The 14,735-nt window shown below is 39.4% G+C and overlaps 1 protein-coding gene across 2 annotated transcripts in view; it reads right to left on the reverse strand.

The window, feature by feature from the left end:
* Window positions 1–8,399: 8,399 nt before the first annotated feature.
* Window positions 8,400–14,735, reverse strand: part of AGAP2 (ArfGAP with GTPase domain, ankyrin repeat and PH domain 2) — a 636,919-nt gene continuing 630,583 nt past the window's right edge. For both annotated transcript variants that reach the window (XM_053708205.1, XM_053708204.1), the window contains one exon: window positions 8,400–14,309. In XM_053708205.1, the coding sequence (XP_053564180.1) occupies window positions 14,103–14,309 (207 nt within the window). In that variant the 3' untranslated portion in view covers window positions 8,400–14,102. The remainder of the gene's footprint in view (window positions 14,310–14,735) is intronic.

Below are 14,735 nucleotides of genomic sequence, written 5' to 3' on the forward strand. Positions count from 1 at the left end.
CATGAATATATTTGGATAACGGGGGCAAACTTGGTGCCCTTTGACATTCCACTCACCTGTAAAATATATTCATTATGAAACCAGAATACATTTCTGTCTAAATAAGTCATATCCCCTCTAGTCCTTTAAATATGCTTTAGTTGTTATTATGAATGGTTGTACAATTTGATCAATATAGTTAGATAGATTACTTTAAAAGAACCTATTCCCGACACAATTGGTCTTCCTTAAGGGTTGTTACAATCTTTATGAATTTTAGGGAGAATATAAAAGGTTGGTAATTTTGGATATTTATTATTTCTATATCGATATTCTTCTTCATTTAAATATTTTTCTTTTAATCCTTTATTTAGATCAATTGTATTTATTTTAATACTAGACTAGTCATAAAGCCCAGGTACACAGACCATTTTTTGCAGTACAGCGGTCCCACTCCTTGCTCTCTCTCCCCCTCTATTTTCCTCTCTCTCCACCTCTCTTTTGCTCTCTCTCTTACCTTCTCCTATGTTCTCTCTCTCCCCCCTCTCTTTTGCTCTCTCTCTTACCTCTCTTTTCCTCTCTGTCTCCCGCCTCTCTTAGGCACTCTCTCTCTTCCCTCTCTCTTTCTCCAACATTGGTGTGTCCGGTCCACGGCGTCATCCATTACTTGTGGGATATTCTCCTCCCCTACAGGGAAAGGCAAGGAGAGCACACAGCAAGAGCTGTCCATATAGCTCCCCCTCTGGCTCCACCCCCCAGTCATTCTCCTTGCCGCTCTGAACAAGTAGCATCTCCACTGGGATGGTGAGGAGTTTGTGGTGTTAGTTGTAGTTTTTTATTTCTTCTATCAAGAGTTTGTTATTTTAAAATAGTGCTGGTATGCACTATTTACTCTGAAACAGAAAGAGATGAAGAGTTCTGTTTAAAAGAGGAGTATGATTTTAGCAGCAGTAACTAAAATCGATTGCTGTTCCCACACAGGACTGTTGAGATGAGAGAACTTCAGTTGGGGGGAACAGTTTGCAGACTTTTCTGCTCAAGGTATGACTAGCCATTTTCTAACAAGACTGTGTAATGCTGGAAGGCTGTCATTTTTCCCTCATGGGGATCGGTAAGCCATTTTCTTAGACTTAGAAAGAATAAAGGGCTTATTATGGGCTATTAACTGGTGGACACTCTTAAGGGCTAAATCGATTGTTTATTTAAGTTATATTTGGAAAGTTTGAATTAATTTTCACACTTTTATTGTTTGGGAAACGTTTTTATTGCCAGGCACTAGTTTAGACACCTTCCCAGTCAGGAAGGGCCTTTCACTGTATTAGGCAGAGCCTCATTTTCGCGCCATTATTGCACAGTTTCTTTTAAGTACAGTGCATGCAGATGCATGTGAGAGGGTCTGGTGTCCACTGAAAAAGTTCCTAGAAGGCTTGAAATACCCCCCTGGGATAGTTGAAGTCACAACAAAGGCTGTGGCTGGGACTGTAGTGGGGTTAAAATTGCAAACGGCTCCGGTTTCCACATTGGGGTGCAATACTTTGAATGCATTAAGACACTGCGGTGAAAATTTGGTAAAGATTGGATAATTCCTTCATAGTTTTTCACATATTCATTAATAAAGTGTGCCCTGTTTAACATTTAAAGAGACAGTAACGGTTTTGTTTTAAAACTTTTTTTTACTTTATTAACCAGTTTAAGCCTGTTTAACATGTCTGTACCTTCTGATAGATCATGTTCTGTATGTATGGAAGCCAATGTGGTTCCCCCTTCAAATATATGTGATAATTGTGCCATAGCGTCCAAACACAGTAAGGACAGTATTGTCACAAATAGTAAGGTTGCCCAGGATGATTCCTCAGATGAAGGAAGTAGAGATAGTTCTACATCTTCTCCTTCTGTGTCTATACCAGTTATGCCCGCGCAGGCGACCCCTAGTACTTCTAGCGCGCCAATGCTTGTTACTATGCAACAATTGACGGCAGTAATGGATAACTCTATAGCTAATATTTTATCCAAAATGCCAGCATTTCAGAGAAAGCGCGATTGCTCTGTTTTAAACACTGTAGAGCACCAGTCTGAAGTGGCAGTGAGGGAGGGTTTCTCAGATGGAGAAATTTCTGATACAGGAAGAATTTCTCAGCAGGCAGAACCTGATGTTGTGACATTTAAATTTACATCAGAGCATCTCCGCGCATTACTTAAGGAGGTGCTATCTACTCTGGATGATTGTGACAATCTGGTCATCCCAGAAAACTTGTGCAAGATGGACAAGTTCCTAGAGGTCCCGGTGCACCCTGATGCCTTTCCGATATAAACGGGTGGCGGACATAGTGAATAAGGAGTGGGAGAAGCCAGGCATACCTTTTGTCCCTCCTCCTATATTTAAGAAATTGTTCCCTATGGTCGACCCCAGGAAGGACATATGGCAAACAGTCCCTAAGGTCGAGGGGGTGGTTTCTACACTAGCCAAACGCACGACCATTAAGGACAATTGTGCTTGCAAAGATCCTATGGATAAAAAATTGGAGGGTTTGCTTAAAAAGATTTTTGTACAGCAAGGTTACCTCCTTCAACCTATTTCGTGCATTATTCCTGTCACTACAGCGGCGTGGTTCTGGTTCGAGGAACTGGAAAAGTCGCTCAGTAGGGAGACTCCGTATGAGGAAGTCATGGACAGAATTCACGCACTTAAGTTAGCTAATTCCTTTATTTTAGACGCCGCTTTGCAGTTGGCGAGATTAGCGGCAAAAAATTCAGGGTTTGCAATTGTGGCGCGCAGAGCGCTCTGGCTAAAGTCTTGGTCGGCGGATGTATCTTCCAAGACAAAATTGCTTAATATCCCTTTCAAAGGTAAGACCCTTTTTGGGCCAGAATTGAAAGAAATTATTTCAGACATCACTGGGGGAAAGGGCCATGCCCTCCCACAGGATAGGCCTTTCAAGGCTAAGAATAAGTCCAATTTTCGTTCCTTTCGCAATTTCAGGAACGGACCGGCTTCTAACTCGGCAGCCTCTAGGCAAGAGGGTAACGCTTCCGAGACTAAACCAGCTTGGAAACCAATGCAAGGCTGGAATAAGGGTAAACAGGCCAAGAAGCCTGCTGCTGCTACCAAGACAGCATGAAGGGGTAGCCCCCGATCCGGGACCGGATTTAGTAGGGGACAGACTCTCTCTCTTTGCTCAGGCTTGGGCAAGAGATGTTCAGGATCCCTGGACACTAGAAATAGTCTCTCAGGGTTATCTTCTAGAATTCAAGGAACTACCCCCAAGGGGAAGGTTCTACATTTCTCACTTATCTTCAAACCAAATAAGTAGACAGGCATTCTTACATTGTGTAGAAGACCTGTTAAAGATGGGAGTGATACACCCAGTTCCAACTGTGGAACAAGGTCAGGGGTTTTTACTCAAATCTGTTTGTAGTTCCCAAAGAAGAGGGAACTTTCAGACCAATTCTGGATTTAAAATTTCTAAACAAATTTCTCAGAGTTCCATCGTTCAAAATAAAAACCATTCGAACAATTTTACCTACAATCCAGGAGGGTCAATATATGACTACCGTGGATTTAAAGGATGCGTATCTACATATTCCTATCCACACAGATCATCATCAGTTCCTAAGGTTCGCCTTTCTGGACAAACATTATCAGTTCGTGGCTCTCCCATTCGGACTAGCCACTGCTCCCAGAATTTTCACAAAGGTGCTCGGGTCCCTTCTAGCGGTTCTAAGACCAAGGGGCATTGCAGTGGCACCTTATCTGGACGACATTCTAATTCAAACGTCGTCTCTTTCCTAGGCAAAGGCTCATACAGACATTGTTCTAGCCTTTCTCAGATCTCACGGGTGGAAGGTGAACGTAGAAAAGAGTTCCCTGTCTCCGTCGACAAGAGTTCCCTTTTTGGGAACAATAATAGATTCTTTTGAAATAAAGATCTTCCTGACAGAAGTCAGAAAGTCAAAGCTTCTAAACGCTTGTCAAGTTCTTCTCTCTATTCTGCAGCCTTCCATAGCTCAGTGCATGGAAGTAGTAGGGTTGATGGTTGCAGCAATGGACATAGTTCCTTTTGCTTGAATTCATCTAGGACCATTACAACTGTGCATGCTCCAGTAGACAGGATCACCTGTCTCAGGGAATGAGTTTCTGCAGACCAAAGGGGGTCATTGTCACGACCGATGCCAGTCTATCAGGCTGGTGCGCGGTCTGGGATTCCCTGAAAACTCAGGGTTTATGGTCTCGGGAAGAGTCTCTTCTCCCGATCAACATCCTGGAACTGAGAGCGATATTCAATGCTCTCCGGACTTGGCCTCATCTAGCGAAGGCCGGATACATAAGATTCCAGTCAGATAACATGACGACTGTAGCTTACATCAACCATCAGGGAGGAACAAGGAGTTCCTTGGCGATGACAGAGGTATCCAAGATCATCAAATGGGCGGAGGATCACTCCTGCCACCTATCTGCAATCCACATCCCAGGAGTAGACAACTGGGAGGCGGATTATCTGAGTCGTCAGATTTTCTATCCGGGGGAATGGGAACTCCACCCGGAGGTGTTTGCCCAGTCGACTCAATTATGGGGCATTCCAGACATGGATCTTATGGCGTCTCGTCAGAACTTCAAGGTTCCTTGCTACGGGTCCAGATCCAGGGATCCCAAGGCCACTCTAGTGGATGCATTAGTGGCGCCTTGGCCGTTCAACCTAGCTTATGCGTTTCCACCAATCCCTCTCCTTCCCAGGCTTGTAGCCAGGATCAAACAGGAGAATGCCTCGGTGATTCTGATAGCTCCTGCGTGGCCGCACGGGACTTGGTATGCAGACCTGGTAAATATGTCATCGGCTACACCATGGAAGGTACCTTTGAGACAGGATCTTCTAGTACAAGGTCCATTCGAACATCCAAATCTAATTTCTCTGCAGCTGACTGCTTGGAAATTGAACGTTTGATTTTATCCAAGCGTGGGTTTTCAGATTCAGTGATAGATACTCTGCTCCAAGCCAGAAAACCTGTGTCTAGAAAGATTTACCATAAAATATGGAAAAGATATATCTGTTGGTGTGAATCCAAGGGATTCTCCTGGAGTAAGATTTAAATTCCTAAGATCCTCTCCTTTCTCCAAGAAGGTTTGGATAAGGGATTGTCAGCGAGTTCTCTAAAAGGACAGATTTCTGCTTTATCTGTCTTGTTATACAAACGACTGGCAGCTGTGCCAGAGGTACAAGCTTTTGTACAGGCTTTGGTCAGAATCAAACCTGTTTACAGACCCTTGACTCCTCCTTGGAGTCTAAATTTAGTTCTTTCAGTTCTTCAGGGGGTTCCGTTTGAACCCTTACATTCCATAGATATCAAGTTGCTATCTTGGAAAGTTCTGTTTTTGGTTGCTATTTCTTCTGCTAGAAGAGTTTCTGAATTATCTGCTTTGCAGTGTGATCCACCCTATCTGGTGTTCCATTCAGATAAGGTTATTTTGCGTACCAAGCCTGGTTTTCCTCCAAAAGTTGTTTCCAACAAGAAAATTAACCAGGAAATAGTTGTTCCTTCTCTGTGCCCGAATCCAGTTTCAAAGAAGGAACGTTTGTTACACAATTTAAATGTAGTCCGTGCTTTAAAGTTCTATTTAGAAGCAACAAAGAATTTTAGACAAACCTCATCCTTGTTTGTCGTTTACTCTGGTAAGAGGAGAGGACAAAAAGCTATTGCTACCTCTCTTTCTTTCTGGCTGAAAAGCATTATCCGATTGGCTTATGAGACTGCCGGACGGCAGCCTCCTGAACGAATCACAGCTCACTCCACTAGGGCTGTGGCTTCCACATGGGCCTTCAAGAACGAGGCTTCTGTTAATCAGATATGTAAGGCAGCGACTTGGTCTTCTCTGCACACTTTTGCCAAATTTTTCAAATTTGATATTTTTGCTTCTTCGGAGGCTGTTTTTGGGAGAAAGGTTTTGCAAGCCGTGGTGCCTTCTGTTTAGGTAACCTGATTTGCTCCCTCCCTTCATCCGTGTCCTAAAGCTTTGGTATTGGTTCCCACAAGTAATGGATGACGCCGTGGACCAGACACACCAATGTTGGAGAAAACAGAATTTATGCTTACCTGATAAATTACTTTCTCCAACGGTGTGTCCGGTCCACGGCCCACCCTGGTTTTTTAATCAGGTTTGAAAATTTTTTCTTTTTCTTTATACACTACAGTCACCACGGCACCCTATAGTTTCTCCTTTTTCTCCTAACCGTCGGTTGAATGACTGGGGGGTGGAGCCAGAGGGGGAGCTATATGGACAGCTCTTGCTGTGTGCTCTCTTTGCCTTTCCCTGTAGGGGAGGAGAATATCCCACAAGTAATGGATGACGCCGTGGACCAGACACACCGTTGGAGAAAGTAATTTATCAGGTAAGCATAAATTCTGTTTTTGCTCCCTCTCCCCCTCTCTTCTGCTCTCTCTTCCCCCTCTCTTTTACGCTCTCTCTCTCTCCCCCCTCTCTTTTGCTCTCTCTCTCTCCCCCCTCTCTTTTGTTCTCTCTCTCTGCCCCTATCTTTTTCTCTTTCTCTCCTCCTCTCTTTTGCTCTCTCTCTCCCCTCTCTTTTGCTCTCTCTCTCCCCTCCCTTTTGCTCTCTCTTCCCCCTCTCTTTTGCACTCTCTCCCCCTCTCTTTTGCTCTATCTCCCCCTCTCTTTTGCTCTCTCTTTCTACCCCTTCTCTTTTGTTCTCTCTCCCCCTCTCTTTTGCTCTCTCTCTCCCCCCTCTCTTTTGCTTTATCTCTCCCACCTCTTTTCCTTTCTCTCTCTCTCCCTCCTCTCTTTTGCTCTCTATTTCTCCCCCCTCCCTTTTGCTCTCTCTCCCCCTCTCTTTTGCTCTCTCTCTTCCCCCTCTCTTTTGCACTCTCTCTCTCCCCCTCTCTCTCCTCCTCTCTTTTAATCTCCCTCCCCCCTCTCTTTTTCTCTCTTTCTCTCTCCCCCCTCTTTTGCTCTCTCTCTCCCACCTCTCTTTTGCTCTCTCTCCCACCTCTCTTTTTCTCTCTCTCTCCCCCTCTCTCTTGCTCTCTCTCCACCTCTCTTCTGCACTCTCTCTTCCCCCTCTATTTTGTTCTCTCTCCCCCTCTCTTTTACTCTCTCTCTCTACCCCTTCTCTCTTTCTCTCCCCTTCTCTTTTGCTCTTTCTCCCCTCTCTTTTGTTCTCTCTCCTTTCCCTTTTGCTCTCTCTCCCCCCTCTCTTTTGCTCTCTCTCTCTCCCCCTCTCTTTTGCTCTCTCTCTCCCCCCCTCTCTTTTGCTCTCTCTCTCTCTCCCCCCCTCTCTTTTGCTCTCTCTCTCCCCCCCTCTCTTTTGCTCTCTCTCCCCCCTCTCTTTTGCTCTCTCTCCCCCCTCTCTTTTGCTCTCTCTCCCCCATCTGTTTTGCTCTCTCTCCCCCTTCTCTTTTGCTCTCTCCCCCTCACTTTTGCTCTCTTTCCCCCTCTATTTTGCTGTCTTTTCCCCTCTCTTTTGCTCTTTCTCCCCCTTCTCATTTGCTCTCTCTCCCCCTCTCTTTTGCTCTCTCTCCCCCCTCTCTTTTGCTCTCTCTCCCCCTCCCCTCTTTTGCTTTCTCCCCCCTTTTTGCTCTGTCTCCCCCTTTGTTTTGATTTCTCTCCCCCCTCTCTTTTGCTCTTGTTCCCCCCTATTTTGCCCTCTTTTGCTCTCTCTCCCCCTATTTTGCTCTCTCTCCCCCTCTCATTTGATCTCTTTATCCACTCTTTTTTGTTCTCTCCCCCCTCTCTTTTGCTCTCTCTCCCCCCTCCCTTTTGCTCTCTCTCCCCCCTCCCTTTTACTCTCTCTCTATGCTCTCTATGCTCTTCAACAAAAGATACAAAGAGCACATAGTAAATCAACTGAAGTAAATTGGAAAGTTGTTTAACATTGCATGCCCTATCTGAATTATGAAAATTTAATTTTGACTTTACTGTCCTTTTAAGACAGGATACCATGTAGCCTTCTAATAGATCTAGGCCTATGTCAGCACAACTTTTGTTTACATAATCATCATATTAAGCACAAGAGATTTCCTTCTTAAAATGTTACATTTTAGAGAACATCCTAATGGTTACTGGAGAATACACAGTGAGGGAGTAGGCATTGACACTTAACAAAGAGTATGGAAAGACAAGGAGCCTAGAAAATGTGTAATTGACCCTTTAAGTTTTAATAAACAGAAAGAAAGTTTTGTTACTTAAAATATATTAGGGGGATAGTAATCCCATAAACAAATCGTCAAGCAGCACATATGTGGCTTTGGGCTCTAGATTTTATATTCTGCATGAGCTGACATTGTTTCATCTCATAGCTAAACCATATTCCACATCGCTATCTGTGGACATATATTGCAAAGAAAAGTATTAAAAAATAGTTATTCAAATACATAGAGAGTGACACAATGTCATGAAAAACAATCCAATATGGTTCAATAAACAATTTGACACTTTATTTTATAAATCTTATATTACATCATCTCATATTTGCAAAATAAACCTGACAATAAAACACATACACAGTTTTTTGTTTATTTCATTTCATGGAGACCTAGGGGTAGGGTAAATGGCAGCCTTTCAAGACCTCACTGTATGTTAAATATTTCACTTCCAGAAGACAGTTTGAGCCTTTGGTTTGATGTAAACAATGATATCCAACATGATTTCAATGTCAGTTATGTAAAGTTGCTGTTTCCCTTAAAAAAATAAATTACTTAAAGGGACAGTAAACACTTTGTATAAATGGTTTATTTATGCATAAAGAAACAACTTTGAAATATATTTTCATTATTTATTTTGCCCTGAAAATGTACCTTGCTGACTTCTCAAGACTAACACATCTGCCCCTATTTGGATTTATCAGATAACAACTACAATACAATGTTTTTTATACTAAGTTTATGACAGGAGCTAGCCTTATTATCTATTAAAACATGTACTGCTTTATGTGTCATATTTTATGAGCAACTGAAATATTTTTTTAAAAGAAATCCAAGTTGTAAACTGGGTTTATTAGCTAATCATGAGAGTTTTTATTCTCTATTCTGCATATATGTCCTGGACAAAAGCAAACAAACATTATATTTATCATAATACTAAAATAGTTGGCTGTGATGATGATAATGGGTATTGGAGTCTAATGTGTCAAATGAAAAGATACATATGTTCTTGCCATTTGATTACTAATGTCTTTGTCCTATATCATGGCTATATTCTAGTAAGCTTGTCACCATGAATCGGTATGTCAGTTCAGCACCTCATTTATGGAATATTTGTTTAGTAAACCATGATACAGAATGGTAACTAAGACCTCATTTTTATTCAAATATATTAATTTCTTGTTTCACAAAACTGGGTTGCCCCAAACCCATGAAAAAAACCCAGCACTGGCACCAAGGGTAAGGTAATGTACTAAGTCCTGTATTAAGTTTATGAAAAAGTGTCCATGGCATCATGAAATTGTAATATATAGTGTTCAGCATATAGGGTACACTAAATTTTGGTAGAGTGACGGGCCATACAAAGAGAGGGGAATAAGTGGACTGTACTGAGGGACCCCACAAATGTGATTTTCCCAGGGCCCTGCAAATGCTATGGGTGGCCCTGGTGAGAGGTGAAGTTTTGCCTATAATTTTTTTTCTTGCTACTGGGTTCAGTGAATATTTATCAAACTAAAGGGTAGATTTTATTCCAGGAAAACATATATTAAAATGTTTTTCAGCAAATAGACTTTAATAGAGATATTTGTAGAACAAAAATATGAATACGTTTTTCAACTGAAATACAATCTATTGCTATAAAAGAGATTTACTGCTAATTTAGATAAGGAAACATTAACACTGGTACTTTTTTTCTATACTTTGAACACAGTTTCCCTATAAACCATTTTGATTACAAATCACCTACAACTACATAATTGTAACATCTCCTTTTTGCATAAATTGATTTTATATTGGAATACTTATCTATAGATAACAAATCTAAATATATCAAAAATAAAGAAGAAAAGTGAACTTTCCTAGGAAGAGAGCTGTTGGTCTAAACATATGGCATATGGGCATTAAATATTTATTGCTATATTAATCATACCCTCAAGGGATAATAAGTTATATATATTTTCTAGTTAAGTATTTTCCAAAGGTAGTTGAGCATAAAAATGTTCTGTCAGTGAAAGAGTTAACAAGCAGTGTGGGTCCCTATTTCACATATCTAGCAAACAGGGAGTATTTCAAGAGGTCAGTTACAATCACAGCTTCAACAGTGTCACATATACAACTGGAAAGTGAATAAGCCAGAAAAGCAAACTGATATATAAAAATACAATAATGTTATGTTATATCTTTCAACAAGATACCCCTTTACTCTTGCATATTTCTTGCCTTTTGATTTTACATTTTGGCATACAAAGGCAGTAATTCTCATGCGTGTGGACTTTGCTAAGGCATATCAAATTGAGGAAAACCCTTCAATATTTTGCTGAATATATAGAATATGACATTAACATTCTTATCAATGTTGATACCATAAAGTAGCAATAATCTTTTGCTTTCAGCCATATTTCCTTCACTTTGACCACTTAACTCTATTAGATTCGTCAGTTTCTTATGCCTATTTCATTTTATAGTGAGTTGTCTTTAAAAGCAGGGAACATTTTTCTTACAAAATAGGTAATTAAAATAAAAATCACAGTAATTCCTCATTAATACAAATGTTTAGGTTTTATCATAGGGGCTATTTTTTTTTTTTAATCTTTTGTCTGTGTTTAATAAAGATTTGTTTGTTTTACCCACAATTTTCTATCTTGTGATCCAAACACTGTTTTTAGAATACAATCCTTCTACTGTCACACGCTTAACTCAAAAGCTAGATCTGTATTATTCCAAAAATATAGTAAAATATTGAATGCTGACCCATTCATCTAAACCCCTTGTTTTACCACATAAATATGGCGCCATTGGATTGGCAATATTTATCATTCCTTTATATGTAATGATTCATTTTTCAACTTTCTCTCAACAATTGTCATCAATGCCTTACAAAGAGCAACATCAATTTATTAAAGATTTTATTGTTAAGCTGCCAGACTGCGCACAAAATGTAAAATGAACACCCCGCCAATGCTCTAGAGTTAAACCAATAAATTAAATAGCTATTGAAGAGAAAGCACAAAATATACTGTCAATCATGTACACGGCAATACAGTTTTCACTACTTTGTTTAGGGTGCCCGCCGTATATTTAGAAAGACTACATTTTAAAATTCATACATATAAACTGATTTGCATTAAAAAACACCACACGTTTTCTCATACATTCGAGTGCAAAACACCCATAGTTTTGAAGGCTTGAGGGTTGATTTAAAAATATAAGTTTTTTTCCTTTGTCTGAGCTCCCCTTCAGACATATTCCATATTCATGTCTTTCCAATACTAATCTACTTAGAATTTGACAGTGCTAAGATTCCACTAGATAGCTTTTTTTTCTCACTTACGAAAATGTGACATTTAATAAGCAGTGAATTTTAAGTTTAATGCTTTTACAATAGGTGTCCTAGTAATTTCTTTGTTGTGAACTGTCATTTAAAGGGACATGAAACCCATTTTTCCATGGTTTTCCAGGAGCGTACAAATAAAACACAAATTCCAAATTACTTTTAATATCAAATTTACCTTGATCTTTTGTTATTTTTGTTGCCTATCAAATAGCTCTGCATGAGGGCAGTTGTTATACACTTCTGAGCACCAGATGCAGTAGCATGTGCACAATGTAAAACTGTTAAGTATTGCTACAAAACAGCTGTCATATAGTGTTCCAAATGCATAGTGCACACTTCTGAGCCTACCTTGATGTGCTCTTCAACAAATGATACAAAGAGAACAGTAAAGTGATGATATAGGTCAATTGGGAATGTGTTTTTTAATTGTATGTCCTAACTGAATCATGAATCCCTATAAAAGTCAGGTATCTAAAACAACATTGTCACACCTTAACACATTTAATTCAATGACTTGTAATATTGTTTGTTCGTTGTGACACTGTAAGGAAAAAAAAACATATAATAAACAAAGTATACTGTTAAAATATTTGAGCAGCTGTTAAGCCAGCAACAGAGTATTGAATAGCATAAAATAGTTTAAATAATGCATTTCTTGCCCATTCTATGAGACAGTATTAATAGGTAGTATAAGTATTATTTTTGAACATTGGCACATCAAAACTATCAAATCATTTAGCCTTGTTACACTTTCTTATGTGGGATAAAATAACAGTATTTAAATAACCGATGAGTGTTTCTTCTCATATTGAAGAGTAATTCTAGATAAAGAAAAAATATGTCTGTCAAACCATTAGATTATATTACTAGGTTGTATGTGCACAGTTTGAGAATGTGTTATTTCCTATTTTTAATAGCCACATGTTTAAAATAAGCATGACATTGAATATTCTCTTCTGTCTAAACATTGTCTGAAACATTATGTAAAACACAACTGAAATCTACAATATATTTATGTTCTAATTTGTTTTAGAACAATTATATTTTACCAATATTTATAAACGTGGTTCAGGAAGCCTAACTCTACATCAAGGTTCTGACCAAAATAATACTGCCTTAAGCTGTACTCTTTCTTACTCTCAAATATTTTAAAAACCAAGACAGTGTCTTCTGTATAACAGGGATGTCAATCTCCTGCTCTCAAGGACACGAGCATCATTTAAACATCAGGGGCATCACCAGGATTTTGTTATATGGGGGCTCTTCCAGAAAGCCCACTTGTGTTTTTGCAGGTGAGGTCATGTGCAGGGTTGGCTGTGTCATGAGTGGGGTATGGGCATTCTGTGGGTGGGTCAAGCAGTGCTGTGAAGAATCTAGTTGTGGCTGTCAAATTAGGTCTGATCACAGTTGGGTGGGGCATATGGGTTATCCATTATGCTGGGGGGCTAGTGACCCCTTGGTGATGCATGTTGATATTTTTTATTGCCTGAATAACATACCAGCATTAGTTGTGCACTTCCTATTAATACTTTTTCATTTATAAGTCCTTCTTACTAGTGCTATTAATGCTTATTGAACATTTACAGGAAGTACCTATAACCAACAAGCATTAGGAGGATGTACCTATCAGTCAAAAAGCATTAGTGAAAAATCAGTCAGCTAATATTAGTAGAAGTATACAATTGATATAGTTGTATTAGTTTAAATTTAAAGAGCCCTAATAAAAGTGCAAAAAGAAAATGCCCTGATATGTTATATGCAAGCAACAGTGCAGTACAATGCTCTGACTACCCATTTAACCCATGCTAAGGGATTATACACTTAGTTAAAGTCATCTACAGAGCAGCAATGCACTATGGGGAGTTAGCTGATCACATTTGGTGAGGAAAAAACAATCAGCAAATGTATGTAGCCACCAATCACCCTCTAGCTCCCATTAGTGCACTGCTGCTGTGAGCATATTTATGTATGCTTTTTAACAAATGATAGCAACAGAACAATGAACATTTGATGATAAAAGTGAATGTAAAGGTGTCTTTCATGGCAAAAGATTATATTAACTGATAATTGGAGTTAGACAACCCTTCTCTTGGCAAGTATTTTTAGACCACTCATTTTGTTATCTTATTGTTTGTCATGCTGTTTTCTATTTCTTATATTTTGCCATCTCATTATTCTGAAGACCTCTGACTACCAGATGAACAAATATTTATACCTTAAAATGGTCTTCTTATTTAATCTTGTCGCTCCCCATCCCCCTTATATATTGTATCTGGGTAAAACTGTACACATGGGGGTCAGGTCTGCCTATTGTAAACATTACCGTAATGGGAATGTTCTGTGAATTTTTTTCTCCCTCATTAATGAAATAATTAAGGCATTACAACTACCATAGTGAATTATATATACACCAGGAAAAACATTACAATAAAAAAAAAAAAAAAAAAAAATCAGCTGAGTTGGTCCAAATTAATTCTTCCAAAATAAATTTGTATGTACATTTCAAATGTCACACTTTTCGTTGTTGATATAACAAACCACACATTGGCACAAAAGTACAACGGGACAAGCCTGTTGCTGGGAGCAAAGTCAGTGATTTCTAACCAGTGTTTCCCATTATGGTAACTACTGGTGTGGCTGGCTATACAAGGGCTGTCCGGGAATCAGTCCGTATAATGCTGGAACAGCTGCTTTTTCTTCGCAGAATAGGTGTGGCCACAGCACTTGTGGTTTCATTGGGGCAGCCATGTTGCAGTAAGATGTCAACACACTCTTGGCTTCGGGCTTTGTGAGCATAAAAGAGAGCTGTGTGACCATTTATGTCTCTGGCCTTCACATCAATACCATACTGCAACAGAGAAAAAAGAGTCAATATAACACATTAAGCATTTACTGTAAGATATTAATCTGTTCTGTGTGTGTGTGTGTTTGTCCTGTAGGCTTCTGAACCCTGACCCAGCTACATTATGTACAGTGATTGTTGCTTAAGCAGTGTAGGACCTTAGCGTTCCCTAATAACCAACAGAAAAAGAGATAGAGTAGAAGGTCAAGACTTTCCAAAATGGTATGTCCCAGATCTGCAAAATAATTCAAATTTTACAAAATCATTTTTTTATAACATTTACTTTGCATGCAAACCTTTTACAATGAAGTTCTTAATTGCTAGTGTATACTAAGCACATTAAAACATATTAAAATATATCCATAACAGAGCAGAAGAGCAGAGACAAAACCATTTAATATTTGTTTGTGCAATCTGATAACTTACTAATTG

This window comes from Bombina bombina, chromosome 3 (assembly GCF_027579735.1).
Source record: "Bombina bombina isolate aBomBom1 chromosome 3, aBomBom1.pri, whole genome shotgun sequence".
In the NCBI taxonomy this organism is placed as follows: Eukaryota; Metazoa; Chordata; class Amphibia; order Anura; family Bombinatoridae; genus Bombina; species Bombina bombina.